The 16,544-nt window shown below is 31.4% G+C and overlaps 1 protein-coding gene across 4 annotated transcripts in view; it reads right to left on the bottom strand.

Annotated features, from left to right (window-relative positions):
• LOC140445727 (uncharacterized) overlaps positions 1 to 16,544 on the bottom strand; it is a 513,557-nt gene that overhangs the window by 259,728 nt on the left and 237,285 nt on the right. For 2 of the 4 annotated variants that reach the window (XM_072538014.1, XM_072538017.1), the window contains exon 1: positions 4,770 to 5,104. The exons of 1 other annotated variant lie outside the window; for it this stretch is intronic. In XM_072538014.1, coding sequence (XP_072394115.1) covers positions 4,770 to 4,783 — 14 coding nt within the window. In that variant the 5' untranslated portion in view covers positions 4,784 to 5,104. Of the gene's footprint in view, positions 1 to 4,765; positions 5,105 to 16,544 lie in introns of those variants that run through there. One more of the 4 variants, XM_072538015.1, reaches the window with a different exon arrangement.

Genomic DNA, 16,544 nt, shown 5'->3' with positions numbered 1-16,544 from the left:
GAGATTTGTATGTAATTACTAAGGATTCACATTGATTTAAAACATACTAAATATTTTGTTGCAAATATTTTGATTTGTTAATATAAAACTATTACTATTTTAGCTAACATTAAAAAGAATAAAACACGAAACCACATCGAAAGTCGAAATGTCAAAATTAAAAAAGTAAAAAAAAATTTAAAGTAAAAATTGTGGCTTATTTAAAAAAAAATAAATAATAAATTGCATTAATATGCCACGGAAACTAGCTTCAGAGTAAAATATATGGATACGAAATGTTTAGAGTTTAGAGGAAAAAGAAAAATAGTTTACAGTCTCAAAGAAAATAAAAAATATAGAACAGTAAAAATGGTATGTCAAAAACAGAGCACACTAGTTCACTCCCGAGGTCAAAAACCCTGTTAATTATAATATACTAGTTTGATCCAAAGACCATATACTAGTTCGCTTCCATGGTTAAGTATTTACTAAGTTCTAGGAAAATTATTATCGGCAAAATTTGTACTGTGACTTCTGTATTTTATATAAATTATATAAAATATTGGTTGTTACATATTTGTATACGAGGCAGTGGAATTAGATTATTTAAATTATATTCGCTTCACTTTTGTTTCTATTTTAAAAATGTTAGTGATTGATTTAAAAATTTTATTAGAAATTTTGATCTTGTTTAGGAATTTTGTTATTTTGATATTTATTCTGTCTTTTAAATTACTGAAATAATTTGTACAAATGCGAAAATATGTGAGACAAAGACGTGTAAAAACATTCGGGATATCCTCTAGCTTTACGAAATTAAACAAATATAAATTTAAACAAGGCATTTATTTTGCTATAAATCTAAATGCAAATTTTATTTTGGTTTAATTGCATTTAACACTTTTTTGACGCTCTTGAATTACTTTTCGGTACACTTTATTTGGTTTCTCTGAACTTCGTCTTTTTATATAAGTGTCAAATTGAATATCTTTAAGAACTTGCAACTATGAAAATTTTCATAGGCATTGGTTGTATGCGCAAGTGATAAACTATTATCCATTCCACATCTTAGGAGAGCTGCCTCTTCCGAAATATAGTGGTCCAGCAAATTGTTGTACGGCTTGGTGTTCTGCTGGTAATATCTCACTAAAGCCTAAAGCAACACACTCACCTACGTCTAATGAATTTAGAAAAGGTAGACCAAACATATATCTAAGGTATTGCTAGACGTCATTCTCCTTTGAATACTCAGTAGCCAGTGCAACTTCTTAAATTTTTCTCCAAAATGATTGTCCAAGATAAAATCTACATCCTTTTATTTTCGACACTCCGTCTTTAAACAATTTAAGATAGTCACATATGAATTAGTTAACTTATTTAAAAGCAAAAGGAACGCTAACGGCACATAGTGTCTATTTTGTAGTCCGTGAACTGTAAATAGCTAAGTAAAAAATAGATTGCTTCTAATTTACTTTTAAAATGTTAAGTTGGATACACAAGAAAAAGCAGCAAATTTTTGTACCGAATCATTTTTTGATAAAAATTGTTTTTTTAATTAGGTCTCACTTCCACCGAGTTCAATGAGTCATGTACTTTCTGTAGGCACTTCGGAATTTTGGGAGTAACTTGTTTTTTGCCATTATAAATATTTTTTCTAATCCAATGTGCATCTTCTACAATAAGAGTTTTAGTGCCAGTTCGTTCAATTTCACTGTACATCACCTTCAATGGTTTTTCACTCAAACAGTCCATTGCCTTTTGCTTAACATCGCTACTTAATTTTGCAGGTTTAACAATGATTTTGATACACTACATTCAACTACAAATATTTAGAGTTTTAACAAATTCTTAGCAACTTCTTTCTACACACGGCCAAAATTTCATATTATTAGCAAGAATTTTATGAAATTTGTACTTGTAATTGTCAATAACTATCATGGACTTGCCCTTTTCGATTAACATTTGACTTATTTCAAATGTCATGATGGACTTAAGACATTCAAACCATAACTAAGGTAATAATATATTATTGGGATATGGACCACCATTATTTCTTACCATAAAATTTCAGGTACAATAAGTACTAATTACCAATATGTTCAATCAAATATTGAACAAGGGAATATGAGCTCTAACATCGTAATACTTTAGTAATAACATCGTAATAAAATTTTAACTTAGAAGTAGTTTTGTTTTTAGGTAACTACATAGTTTGAGAAATATTTATTAAAAATTTCATTAAAAAAAGGTACCAAAGTACCTCCTTAATGAAGACAACTTTTTCTATTTACGCTAACCCTGGCTATTGATTATTATTCATTGTGTACCTACTAAAGTCATTTTTTAACTATCTTTTCTAAAAAATATGTATATAGCCGGAGTGAATTCACCTGTGACCCTTTGCTGTAGGGTATTAAAATATGACCGCGGAGATAACTAGTATATGCCCGTCAAAAAGAAACAAAAAAAATAAGAATCTGCTAGAGAGTGATTACTTCTCTGGACTTCACTACAGTAAGATTTAAATGTTAAAACTGAGTACTTACGTACTCTGTTATTGAGTCCTGTAATAGAGTTCTTAAAAACAAGGGGATGAAAAATGTTTCAACCAATTAACAGAGAAGTTCAAAAATGATGTGGAAAAGAAAAACAAACGAAGACATACACACTCTATACAATGCTATAGCAGTCCTTATAACATCACGAATAGTGGGTTATGAAAGAATGACCAACCTCTTGCTGCAAAACAAATTACCGCTGCCGAGTACACAAAAATAAGATTAATAATTGAAAGAAAAATAGAGTAGTCATTTAGAGACTTTACAGTTTGTATCTGTTTGTTTTAATTTAAACGCCATTGATTTTTGTTTGCCTATGAATCTACTTCGCTCTCTTCTATTCATGGCTATAATAATTCCTTTTTCCAAAGACTTCTCTGGTGCTACTTTTTTCCTTCTTCTATTTGGGGTTCGAAGAAGAAGAATGTCCTGGCTGCATAACCTGCGAAAATGGTTTAACTTAACCACTACCGGACTTTTCAGGGCAGCAGTCAACAAAGTCATAATAGCCATGTTAGTGTCCAACATCCGTAACGAATAGACACCATGAGAAGAAGATTTTGGGTTTATCTCCAAGTTCTAAGTGGTAACCTCTCACACTTCATTCGTCTCATGTGGACGTACCAAGAAAGTTGTTTTTTTCCCTATGGTATCTGTTAATGTTATTTCTACGTTTATTCTTTCTGTAATTCTGTTCGTATTTACATGGTCAAGTCCTGTGAGTCTGCAACATATTTACCAAAAATTGTTTACTACTACAAACATTCGATTTTGCATGCTCTTACTTTATTGTCCAGACTTCTGAGCCATATGTAACGGAACTTTTTACTAGTTTCCATCTTTCCATAAAGAATTTATCTAACTTGTGATAACTCTACCCCTGCCTATTTTTTGAAGTACTTATATCTTTATTGTCACTTCCATCTTTCTTAAATATAACTCATAGATTTAAAAATGACATAAAAATAAAAAATGTAGAAAAAACTAAATAAAGCATTATGAATTGAACAAATGCCAATAAAGTTTTTTTAAAATTGAATTTTATTACCCAACTTCGGTACAGAAATTCTCATCCTTGTCATCTACTTAGATAAATGCAAGCCAATAAATATTTTTAAAGACATGGTAAAATTAAAACAACGTAAAAATTGTAAAGAAGATATTAAGAATAAGACACTAAATACATTAAAAACCTATAATAAACTTAATTAAATTTTAAAAATTTGAAGAAAGGAGCTGATCAGAATTGACCAAAAAATAATAATATATTCTTCACTTAGATATTATTAACTGCTGTAAAATATTTAAAAAAGAAAACTTACAGAACAAATTTACGACAACGAAACAAATGACAAATAATACGGAAGCTACTAGGCATTCCTGATAAAATAACCGATATGAAGAAAATCAAAATGGCTGACGAAAATTATGACTTGAAATAAGTTAATAAATAAGTATGAAAAAAAAATAAAGAACATGCGCAAAGTACGGCACGAACATTTATCAAAATTTCGATTATATTGATTTCTGTCTGTGGAATAACATCATTTGATATTTTGTTTACATTTTGACCCAGATTTTAAATGTCCCAGATACAATGTTATAATATTTTATTTGTTTAGTTTTGATTGCAGCAAATTGTCCGTGTTTTACACTTATCATTCAATACATGATTTATTATCAAAAACATTTAATTCGTATTTTAAAATAATCTTCCTACTCTGTAAATAACAATTTGGAAAATAATATAGCGGTGTTTATATTAGCTGAACAAATTATACTTTTTCAACGTATTGCAGTAAAATATGGTTATATAATTTATAAGTTTATTGTGTTTATCAGCATTTGTTAGAAATAGCCGGTTCAACTTTAAATTGAAAAATCGATAACAACGATTACCAGACAATTTTTTAATATGAAGAAATGCGAAAAATCCTGTCGAACGTTTTTGTATAATCTTGTTTTGTTTATTGTAGTTGAATAACTACAGCTTCAAGTACACTTTTATTGATAAGTTAAACCATTAAAATAAATTTAATTAGCTATACGGTGCAATAATTAAGAGATTTTTCTGATTTTCTATTGTATTTTTTTTTGTTTTTACTTAATATTTGTGTTGACTTAACTTTTAGTAATAATCATGTCAAAAATCAGTATATTTTAAAGAGATTTTGTAAATTCTGAAAGAATTGTTTAGGGTATTTTGGAAATATAGAAAAAATACTCACTTACACATATGGTTGCATCCAGTAGATCAAGGACGAGTGGTGCCAGTAGTAGCATCACTCAAACACATCCTAGAAAACTGCCAAACCAAATAAAAAAACACAGAAAAGCACGTCCTGTAGTAACTGGCGCCTCACACTTTTAAACTACCCGTCGAAAAGCGGCACGAGAGCGCGCTCTTTTACAATACGAAAAACTCACCAAAAGACGCAACTTCATTTAAAAGCAGCACTCGGTCACTTGGACTTGGAAAAGCTCGAGAGAAACAGATAGAGCGTAATACAAACCTACGACGTACGTATACGTTCCAGCGTTAACGGTGATAACACAATGCTAGGCGGCCGTGGATCCAAACGAATCATAGCCCCACTCTTTTACTCACTCGTATACACACCTACCCTTACCTGTGTGCTTCCGCTTAGCGCGCATGCCCAAATTTCGGAATCTTTTACAAAGCTTACAAATTAAAATTTTATCGGATAATCTAATTGAGTTTTTAGAATTTAGTCGCTGATTATCTGGAACTGATCGATCTGGAAGGATTTTTATCTTTTTCATCTTAGGGGAGGGCGTTAAAATAATGAACTTGGAATGCTACCGTCACCATCAGAAAAATGAGAATTAAATTTACTCTTTAGGGTGGCTACGTTCGAGATGAATGGTGTACCTGAAAAAGCTACTAAAAAGTAACAAATTAGACAATATAGACAATATACTCGTACGTATGTATATATATATATATATATATATATATATATATATATATATACATATTAAATGTTTTGGATGGGTTGGAGGAAAGGAACTATTGGTTAACTATTTATTATCTCGAGCTTTCAATTGTGTTTACAATTATTATCAAGAGCTGCTAAAAAAGACAAAATATCTTACAAAGTTGAACTAGAAAGAAAAAATTTTTTTTGTTAACTCACCAAATAAAATTAGTTTGGTTAATAAAATTGCTACTAATATATCTCAAAAAGAATTAATACACAAATGTCCTTATCTAATGCTTCTATTTATAATATTTTTGTAAGATATTTTGTCTTTTTTAGCAGCTCTTGATAATAATAATTGTAAACACAATTGAAAGCTCGAGATAATGTTAACCAATAGCCCCTTTTATTGACTCCAAACCATCCAAAACATTTATATATTTTTTCCAAACGAGTCACAAGTACTTCTTTTTTCTTATATATATATATATACATATATATATATATATATATATATATATATATATATATATATATATATATGTATATATATATATATATATGTATATATATATATATATATATATATATATATAGGTATATATATATATATATATGTATATGTATATGTCCAATTTTAGACATAGGCCTCCTCTTCCTTCTTTCACGTCTCTCTATTGTAGGCAGTTTGTATCCACTTCGGTCCTGCGTGTTTCTTCAAGTAATTTGACCATCTCATTTGTGGCCTTCCTCTTTTATGTTTGTAACTATATGGTCTCCAGTGTATAAAAATCTTATTCCATCTGTCGTCTTTCTGTCTTATGGTATGTCCAGTGAACTTCCACTTAAGTTTTGCTATCTGCTTTAATACATCGGTCACTTTTGTTTTGTTGCAGATCCAAGTATTTATTTTCTTGTCTGATAGCCTGATGTTCAGCATTTGCCTTTCTATAGCTCTTTGGGTCTTTACTATTTTTTCTAGGTTTTCCTTTGTAAACGTCCAAGTTTGAGAACCGTAGGTGAGAACAGGAAGTATACATTGGTTGAAGACTCTTGTTTTTAAATATTGGGGGTATTTACTATTTTTTTAGTATATAAGAAAGTTTTCCGAAGGATACCCAAGCCAACCGTATCCTTCTCTTTATTTCTCCGGTCTGATTTTCTTTATTTAATTTAACTAGTTGTCCCAAATATACATATTCTTTTACTTGTTCTATAGTTGTTTGTGCAATTGTAGTTATTAATTCTTCTGGTTGGTTGGTCATAATTTTCGTTTTATTATAATTCATTTGTAGATCTATTTTTATTGATTCGCTATTTAATTCATCCATCATATTTTGTAATTCTTTCCTTTTATCTGTTATTAATACAATGTCGTCTGCATATCTCAAGTGATTCAAGTATTGGCCATTTATGTTAATACCCCGTTTTTCTCATTGTAATTTCCTCATAACGTCTTCCAAAGCTTGATTGAATAGTTTGGGTGATATAGTGTCACCCTCTCTGACTCCTCGCCGTATCTTAATGGTCTCCGTTTGTTCAACTATTTTGGAAATTAAGTCCATATATCTATAGTCTATTCTCCTATTTTGTAAAGACTTCTTTACTGCCCAATGTTCCACCTTATCGAATGCTTTCTGAAAGTCTACAAGTGCCATATACCTACATTGGGATTTGATATTCGTTGGCCTTTTCAATTAATATTTTTATCGTAAGCAGATGATCGCTTGTATTGAATCCTGTTCTTCTAAAACCGCCTAATATTCTATAATATATATATATATATATATATATATATATATATATATATATATATATATATATATATATATATATATGTTTAACTAGTTTTTTAGGAAATCTAAAAAGTACCTTAAGTAAAATGAATTCTTCTGCTTGTGAAATATTATCCTTGTCTCGATAAAGAAACTCAGAACTAAAAAATCAGAAGCAAAATTTTATAGAAAAATAATAGATTAAAAGTTAAAAGAAGAAATATTAGTATAAATAAAGGAGTAAGACAAGGATGCATACTATCCCCTATGCTGTTCAATCTTTACTCGGAACTACTATTCAAGCAAGCCTTGGAAAACCTTTCCACAGGAATAAAAATTAATGGAGAACCAATATCTAGCATAAGATATGCAGATGACACTGTCCTACTGGCTGATACAGACACAAACTTACAGAGGGTTATAGACCACCTTAAGGATGCTTGTCGAGAGTTTGGAATGAAGATCAACGAAAAAAAAACAAAAGTAATGGTGATCCAAAGAAAACAGAATATCCCCTTACCTATAAAAATAAATGGGAATATTTTAGAACAGGTAAACCAATACAAATACCTTGGCTGTTGGATTAATTGCAAGCTGGACCCAGAACAAGAAATTAAAGCGAGAATTGCTCAAGCTAGGGATAGTTTCTTTAAGATGCGCGTTCTATTCTGCGATACACATATAAATATTAAATTGAGATTAAAACTTGTAAAATGTTTTATCTGGTCTGTTCTTCTCTACGGAGTCGAAACATGGACTTTAAAAATAAAGAGCCTGAATAGAATCGAGGCGTTTGAAATGTGGGTGTACCGTAGAATTTTAAAAATTCCTTGGACAGCACGAAAAACAAATGAAGAAGTACTAGCGAGACTCAATTTAGAAAAAGAACTATTGAGAACAGTCAAAAGAAGAAAAACCAGTTATTTAGGGCATTTGTTGCGCAACGAGAAATACTACATCCCTCAGTTGATAATAAAAGGCAAAATAGAAGGAAAGCGAGGAATTGGAAGAAAAAAATTGTCCTGGTTACGTAATATCAGAAACTGGACAGGACTTGGATTTGAGGAACTCTTAAGAACAGCTGAAGATAGACAAACGTTTGCCACCATAACCGCTAACCTCCATTGATGGAGACGGCACTTGAAGAAGAAGAAAAGTTAAAACGAACGAGTTTCACAACGAAGCTTTGCATTGAAATAGTTTTGCTGTGAACCACCTAGGAACAAACAAGTTATGCAACGTGTTAGTGGTTATATTCAAACCAAATAGGAAAAATAGTAGAAAGTATTTGAAATATTTTTTATTTATAAAACATTTATACACTTTGGTGAAAAACTTTTTATCACTGAATTCATCAAAATATAACTGTTTAACATTTTACAACAAATCGTCACCAAAAAAACATTTTAAAATATCATTTCTCTTAAAATTTAACTTCAATTAAGTAAAACTTAATTTTTTACTAACTTTATAAAACGTTATCGATATAAAACGATAGTTTTAGAATTTACTTCCGACTTTTATTTATTTTGTACCATGTCTTTAGGGCATTGTGTTTATTCTGGGGTGTTCTATTTTGTCCTTCAGAGGCGTAGCAAAATTCTGGATTATTCTATTAGCGGGGTTACACCTAGAAATAAATTCGTTATAATATTTATAATTGATTTTATTTTCATTACAATAAAAATAGTGTAGTTATAGTCATAGAATTGGAAATAAGTAAAAACGTACAAAAAAGTACAAGCAAGTTTTTGTATTTTGCAGCAAGTAAACTTAGATTTTATTGAGGTATTAAATATATAAACGTGGCGCGATTTTTGCAATTTTTAAACATTCACATAACAAACACTCTGAAACGTTTAAATTTTTTTTTTTAATAAAACTAATACGTTTTTCAAAAGAACCACAATTCTGCTGTAAACTACATCTAAAACAGTCTTCTTGGAGGCTTTGAAGGTTTGAAATGTAAAACATTAAATGCTGCGTTTTTTATTTATATTTTAAATGCCTCATATTTGTTACCACAACTCAAAATTGAAATTTCATGTCATAGGTTTTAAATATTAATCTCTAAAAATGGAAATTTTGCTACGACTAGTTAATGAAAGTGATCAATTGTGTTGATCTCACAAGACTCTTAAAAAATGGCAAAAATCGCGCCACGTTTATTTATTTAACACCTTTATAAAAACTGAGTTTATTCGCGGCAAAATAAAAAAAACTGCATACAAAAGCTGCACTCTTTGCCTTTAAAACACATCTTGATTTTTGTGGATAGGATACTTGGATCAAAAAATTTTATTGAACATTAAATTTCGCGCACGTAACACATTCAAAATCGACGGTCGCACCAAGCGTTGTTTCTGAGAGAATGATTCATTCTACACAAAAAGTGCTAATAAATATTTTTATTTAAAATTATCTCAGCTACATAAAACATTTTTTTTACGCCGTACAGATTCTTGGTAAATCGATTTTTTTGCGTTTTTACCCACGTACGAGAAGGGTTTTAGGAAGAAGCCCTGGGGTAAAGGTGGTAAACTTTTTTGCATCTTTTTTGTGGTCCCAAAATTAATATTCTCGGCAAAATTCAGCTTGTTCGTATAATTTTTAGAGATTCAGTGGCATTTTCGTCTCTGACGACTGGAGTATTGTATTTATTTTATTCGTTAGATTCTCTGTTACATTTATTATATTTTTTAATTATTCTTTTGTTTTGTAATTTTTCTTCAGAATATTTTGCTTTTGTGTTTAATTATATTTCTTCTTATTATTTTGATATTAATTCTAGTTTCGACATAGTTTTATTAACATCCACTTAGCAAATTTATCTAGGCACTTCCAGACATTGAAGAAGAGAAGTCGACTGGAGCCCAAACGGAGATCATATAAAAATACTGATTGCTAATCTTTGCAACACGGAGACTTTTAAAACAATAATAAACGTTTATTAAATCCTAATCAGCAAGTTTCAATTAATTTTATCTAATTTTGTAGAATTTCTCAGCCGACTTTCTTTGTATGCATCGATATCTCTTTGATTTTTGTCATCTAGTTTATTTTTAAATAATTGTTTCGTACTATTGACTAATATTTACTAGAAAAGTTAATTACTGGATTACAACACAACTCGAGAGTGTTTTGTCTATTTTATCGGATATCTGTTATCAAAAAATTTCAAGGTTTTCCTTAAAAAAATTTAAATTTCGTATACAAGCAAATAATGTTGAATGTGGTGTATTGATCTATAAAAATTGTATCAGAGAATTATTTAAAACAAACCAATATCAATGATGAATATTGTAGAGAAGCTTCTATATCGGATTGTATTAGTCTTTCTTCACAGTAAAATGCTAAGGCGAGCGTCACGAAAAAAGGTAGCAGTAGTAGTAGATAAAGATGAAATGGAAGGCGAAGACGGATATAACAAGCCTTTCACATCGAAAGATCCTGATTTTGAAGAATTAGATGAAAAACCATACAGATTGAGCCAAGCAGAATTGAGTGATCTCATTTGAGTTTTAGACTTGTCATAGAAAAAGGCAGAAATTCTTGGGTTAAGACTACAGCAAAGGAACCTCTTCAAAGTGATGTAAGCTTCTCGGAGTACAGGAAGCGTCAGCAAAATTTGATCACTTTTTTTGAGAAGAAGAACAATTTTGTTTTTTGTCTCAATATAAATGGATTAATGATTTCTTTATAATTACACTACAACTACAACAAGTTGAGTTTAAAAGCTATAATACTCAACAAAATAATCAGCTTTTCTTTTATTCCTATTGGCCATGCATTTCTCGTGAAAGAGAAAGCAATAAATTACTATAAGCACAAGTGGAAGATCTGTGGGGACTTAAAAGTTGTTGCTACATTTATAGGAATGCAGTTGGGTTATACTAAATACTGCTGTGTTTTGTGAAGGTGGGATAAGAACAAAACGGCCTGCAAGAAATCTCAATAGTAGCGAGAAAATGTCGTTGCTGAGCCTCTCGTGGATTTAAAAGATGTTCTTCTTCCACTTTTACATATAAAATTGGGTTTGATGAAGAATATTGTCAAAGGTATGAATAGAAAAGCAGATGCTTTTAAGTACTTACGAAACAAATTCACCTCGTTAGGTGATACAAAGGTTAAAGAAGACATTTTTGTTGGACCACAAATGCGTCAATTGGTCCAAGATCCCACGTTTGATAAAGTTTTAAAGGGTTTTAGAAAAGGAAGCCTAGAAAGCTCATAAGGGTGTGATTAAAGAATTTTTGGGCAACAAACGAGAAGAAAACTACACTCAGTTGGTAGTAGTACTTCTAGAAAAATACCATACTCGGCTGCAACATGTCTCTCAAGATATATTTTCTCCCCATCTGGACTTTTTTCCTCCTAGCTGTTAAGCTGTCTGTGACGAACATGATGAAAGGTTCTACCAAGACATTTCTGTAATGGAACGAAGGTATCAAGGGCGGTGGAATGAAGCTATGCTAGCTGATTATTGTTGGGTTGTGTGCAGGAATGCTCTGGAACTCACATAAGAGACGAAAGCAAAAAGGTCTCGTACTCGTATAGCGATAACAATTGATTTATTTTTATAAGAGCTTCAAACAAATCCATTTAATTTATTTTTATTTTTTATTAATTTTAAACTTAAAAAGTATTAGTTAAAAATAAAAACACATATTTCCAATGTTAATTTAATATATAAAAAAATATCATTTTTTACTTTAATTTACTACAATAGCATATTATACCTATTATGTATCAAGAAAACTAGAGCTAGTAAATTTTTTAATTATTGTTTTTTTTTATTAGCCCTTAATTAGTAAGATTTGACTTATAAAGTAAAGGGAGCATTTAAATTTTTTTTGTAGGGCAGTATCAGACCTACCTAATATACGTATAACATTTCATAAAAATCGGTCCAACCGTTTCGGAGAAGTATGACGACTAACACTGTGACAAGAGAACTTTATTTACATAGATAAATATGCTCGCGTCGAGGCTTTAAGGAATAGCAAAAATTATAAAACAGAATATTATACATTAGGAGATATAAAGGCAAAAATAAGAAATACAAGCCACTGCTGTAAAAATCAAAACTAGGACCTATAACTTAGTAGTCTCAGTTTTATGTTGCCCGTCAAAGCATAAAATATAGTCATATTTGCACATAACATTTTTATATACCCAAGGAAGTACCTTGAAGGTGATTACAATGCAAAGCATACTAAATGAAGATCAAGATTATCGACCACTAAAGCCAGACAGCTCACAAAAGCCTACAGAAAATTGAACTGTGACAATTGTGCTATTCACTGGAATATTAACCAAGTAGCTAACAGCTCAGAATAAAATCCCTGAACTGATTAACTTTCATTGCCTCTAATTTCTTGAGCATTTAGGAGACTTGGGATATAAACTCAGATCGTTTCTTAATTCTCCTCACTCTCAGTGACGAAATAATCTAACAGAGACTCCCTAGGATAGTCCAGGTAAGAATAGATCGGTAGAACTTCAGAAATTAACTAGAAGACTTAGTTATTCTTTAGTTTCCTTTGACAACTAAAATCAATTAGATGCAGAAGTTAAATCTTTTACCAAGCCAAATCTTTCTCCAAAATATTCAGCAAGCCGCATGCCTCTATTAGGATAGGAGGAAAAAATTATCCAAAAGAAATTGCAGTACTAATTTCTGAATGAAGGCAAGTTAAAATATTGCATCATAACATCTTAAACGAGAAATACATTGTATCGGGAATAAATCGCTTAAGACATACCTTAGCGAGATAACCAGCTGAAAAAACTAGAGAATACTTTTTTACCGAATTTTTCAGCAGTAATTTGGTATTAACAATCAATTTCTTGTCGTGATCGTGATTTCTTCCAATATTCCTAACAATTTATTTCCATTGGTCTCTCTTTTCAGCTGCTTTGAGAACTTCGCATAATGAGTTTCCAGCTGAATTCTTAATTTGGTCGGACCATCTAGTTGGTGATCTTTTCTTCTTGATCTTCTCCACGGAACGTTTCCAGAAACAATTAATCTCTCCAACCTATCGTCACCCCTGCGAACCACGTGACCAAAAATTGCAGAATACGTTGCAGACATATTGTGGACAGCCTTTTTTAATTTCGAGTTGGTTTAAAATAGAAACGTTTGTCCTATGAGCTGTCCAAGGTATGCGCAACATTCTTCTTTAACACCACATCTCAAAGGCATCGATTCTTCGGCGCGCGCGTCCGCGAATAGTACCAAGTCTCTGCCTCATATAGAAATATTGAGAATACAAAGGCATTTACCAGTCTTATCTTGATACTTTGAGAGATAAAATCTGTCTTTACAAACTTTAGTTAGGCGACTTATTGCATTTTTTGCCATTCCAATACGTCTCCGAACTTCTGCTTCACAGTTACCATCCTTAGTTATACTAGACCCGAGAAAGACAAAACTGTCCACTATATGGTATTCCTATGACATGTTGTAGTCAGTAGACTAGAGTGGAATCTGTCGAACAACATTATTTTTGTTTCAGCTTTATTGATTTTCAGACCAACTTTATTGCTTTAGTACTCAACTCTTCGCAGGAGATTAAACATTTCTTGCTTATTTGCTGCTATAAGTGTAGTGTCATCAGCAAATCTTATTGGAGATTTTCCTACCAACTAGTGTTACTCCACCGGCCCATCCATCTAAAGCCATCCTCATGACATGTTCACCATAAATGTTGAATAAGTCAGGTGACAACACGCATCCTTGTCTAACACCTCTCTCGGTCTTGAATTGGTTTGAGAACTTCTAATCTAGTTGTACTATTGCTATATTGGACTTGTGCAGATTTTTAATAAGTGTCACCAGGTGCATTGGTGTGCCCATTTCTATTAAAATGGACCACATATTTATTCAAGCCTACATAATCAAATGCATTTTAGTAGTCAACGAAGCATATAATCATAGGTACTTAAAATTCTCTAGACTTCAATGAGTTGTCTCAGGTTCAGGATTTGTTTCTATGTATACCCTTTACAAATCTCGCTTGTTCCTAAAGTATTTGGTAACGTAGATAGGTTTTTAATCTGTTTTTGATGATATGAAACAAGATTTTACTAGTATGTGTTATAAGTGATAGTGTGTGGTAGTTTTCACATCTGGTTAGACCTTAGCCAGAAGGTTACACGAACTTTTTACTTTTTCACATCTGGTAGTAGCTTCTTTTTTGTGTAGGGGATATAAATTAAGGTATACCAATCAGACGGCCATTTTCCAGAATTCCAAACAGCGACACAGAAAAAATGGATGATATGTAATCCTTTGGTACCTAGTAATAGTAGCATTTCACCTGGTATTGAATAAATGCCTGAGGATTTATTTCTCTTTAGCGATTTAATTGCATCTTTGACTTTAGCGAGTAAGACAGTAGTTTCTCTAGGGTAGTCAGAGGACCACTGATTTTCTGCTGGTACCTCGTTATTTTTATATAGCTCGCCACAGTAGTTTCCCATGTTTCCAATATCTAACAATGTATTAACAATGCTTATAACTAATAAGATAATACAGATATAACTTTTTCAAATCATGTTTTGTTTCTAAAAAAAAAACAAATCAAACAAACTTTGAAAAATTAAAATCGATCCATTAGAAGTTGAGATATTGCAAATTTATTTGACATCTATTTCTAGTTATAACTTCGCTTTTGTTTGACTTAAAATGATTTAAAGTACCTCATTGTAAAGCTATGATTATAGGCTTTAAAATAAGCTTTGCAAAATTAATGTTTATCAATTTTTAAAAAGTATGTAAGTTTAAATTATAAAATTTAGGTGTAAAAAAAACAATCGAAAAATATTATTATCCGCATTCGCAAACAATCTGAATATGTGCGAAAAACGAGAGACAAACACAAAATAATCTACACCCATCGAATCACACTCTAAAAAAAAACCTCAAAATAGCTAATAAAGGCAAATCAAAGATTAGAGGCAAAGAGAAAAGTTTGACATTAAATATAGAAAATAACACTATACAGTAATCTAATTCTTCTTCTTCTTTCTTTGCCCTATCCGTTTCGGACGTTGGCTATTAACAAGGCTATTTTGACTTTGTTTACGGCACCTCTGAACAGTTCGGTCGATGTTAGTCCGAACCATTGTCGCAGGTTATGCATCCATGAGTGTCGTCTTCTTCCCGGTCCCCTCCTACTGTCGACTCTTCCTTGGACTATTAACTGTAGCAGACGGTACTTAGTATGCCTCATGACATGTCCGAAGTACTCAAGCTTCCATTTCTTTACGGTGAAGATTATTTCTTTGCTTTTGCCTATTCTCTGCATTACTTCCACGTTAGTGATGTTGTCTGTCCAGGATATCCGAGAATACGGCGATATATTCACAGCTCAAAGGATTCTAGTTTCTTCAGGGTGGCTTCCGTTGTGGTCCATGCCTCTGCTCCATAAAACAAGACCGGGAAGACATAACACTTGACCAGTCTTAATTTTAGTTCCATTGAGATTTTGCTTGTGAACCACTTTTTCATATTGTTGAACGCGTTTCGAGCTTTTTCAATTCGTGATCTTATTTCTGTTGACTGGTCCCATTTTGTGTTGACTGTGGTTCCAAGGTATGTGTATGTCTTCACTTGTTCTATTTTTCGGTTGTTTAATGTCAATTGCATCGGAGGTTGTTGTGTTCTGCTGATGAGCATGCATTTAGTTTTGGTTGTATTGAGTTCTAAACCATATTCTTGACTTGCTGTGTGTATGCTTTGCATGAGTCTTTGAAGCTCATTGCAGTCATTTGCGATAATAACTGTGTCGTCAGCATATCTAATATTATTGATTACATCTCCGTTTACTTTGATACCCTCCGAAACTTCTCCCAGTGCTTCTCTGAAGATTTGTTTAGAGTAATCTAATATTTTTAGATATTTAGAGGCAAAAGTTCAAGATACAAGAGAATATGAAGAGATTTGACTTATAACTAGCTTAAACTAGTATTGTTTTGAGTTTGGATATATTTTAATCAACATACTTAAATTATCTAGATATTTCAAGATATTGAAGAAAGGAAGTTGCCTGGAGCCTAGACGGAGATCATATAAACAATATTTATTGCTAACCTTTGGAGCAAGGCGATTTTTAAAACAATAAACATTGATTAAACCTTAATCAGCAATTTGCAATTAATTTTATCTAATGTTGTAGAGTTTCTCAATTGACGATTTCCATTGTATTCACCTATATTTCTTTGATTTTGTCATCTAGTTTATTTTTAAATAATTGTTTCGTAATCTTAACTAGTATTCGTAT

The sequence above is a fragment of the Diabrotica undecimpunctata genome, chromosome 7 (assembly GCF_040954645.1).
Source record: "Diabrotica undecimpunctata isolate CICGRU chromosome 7, icDiaUnde3, whole genome shotgun sequence".
NCBI lineage: Eukaryota > Metazoa > Arthropoda > Insecta > Coleoptera > Chrysomelidae > Diabrotica > Diabrotica undecimpunctata.
The sequence above is the reverse complement of the archived record's forward strand: the minus strand, read 5'-3'. Positions and strand labels throughout refer to the sequence as shown.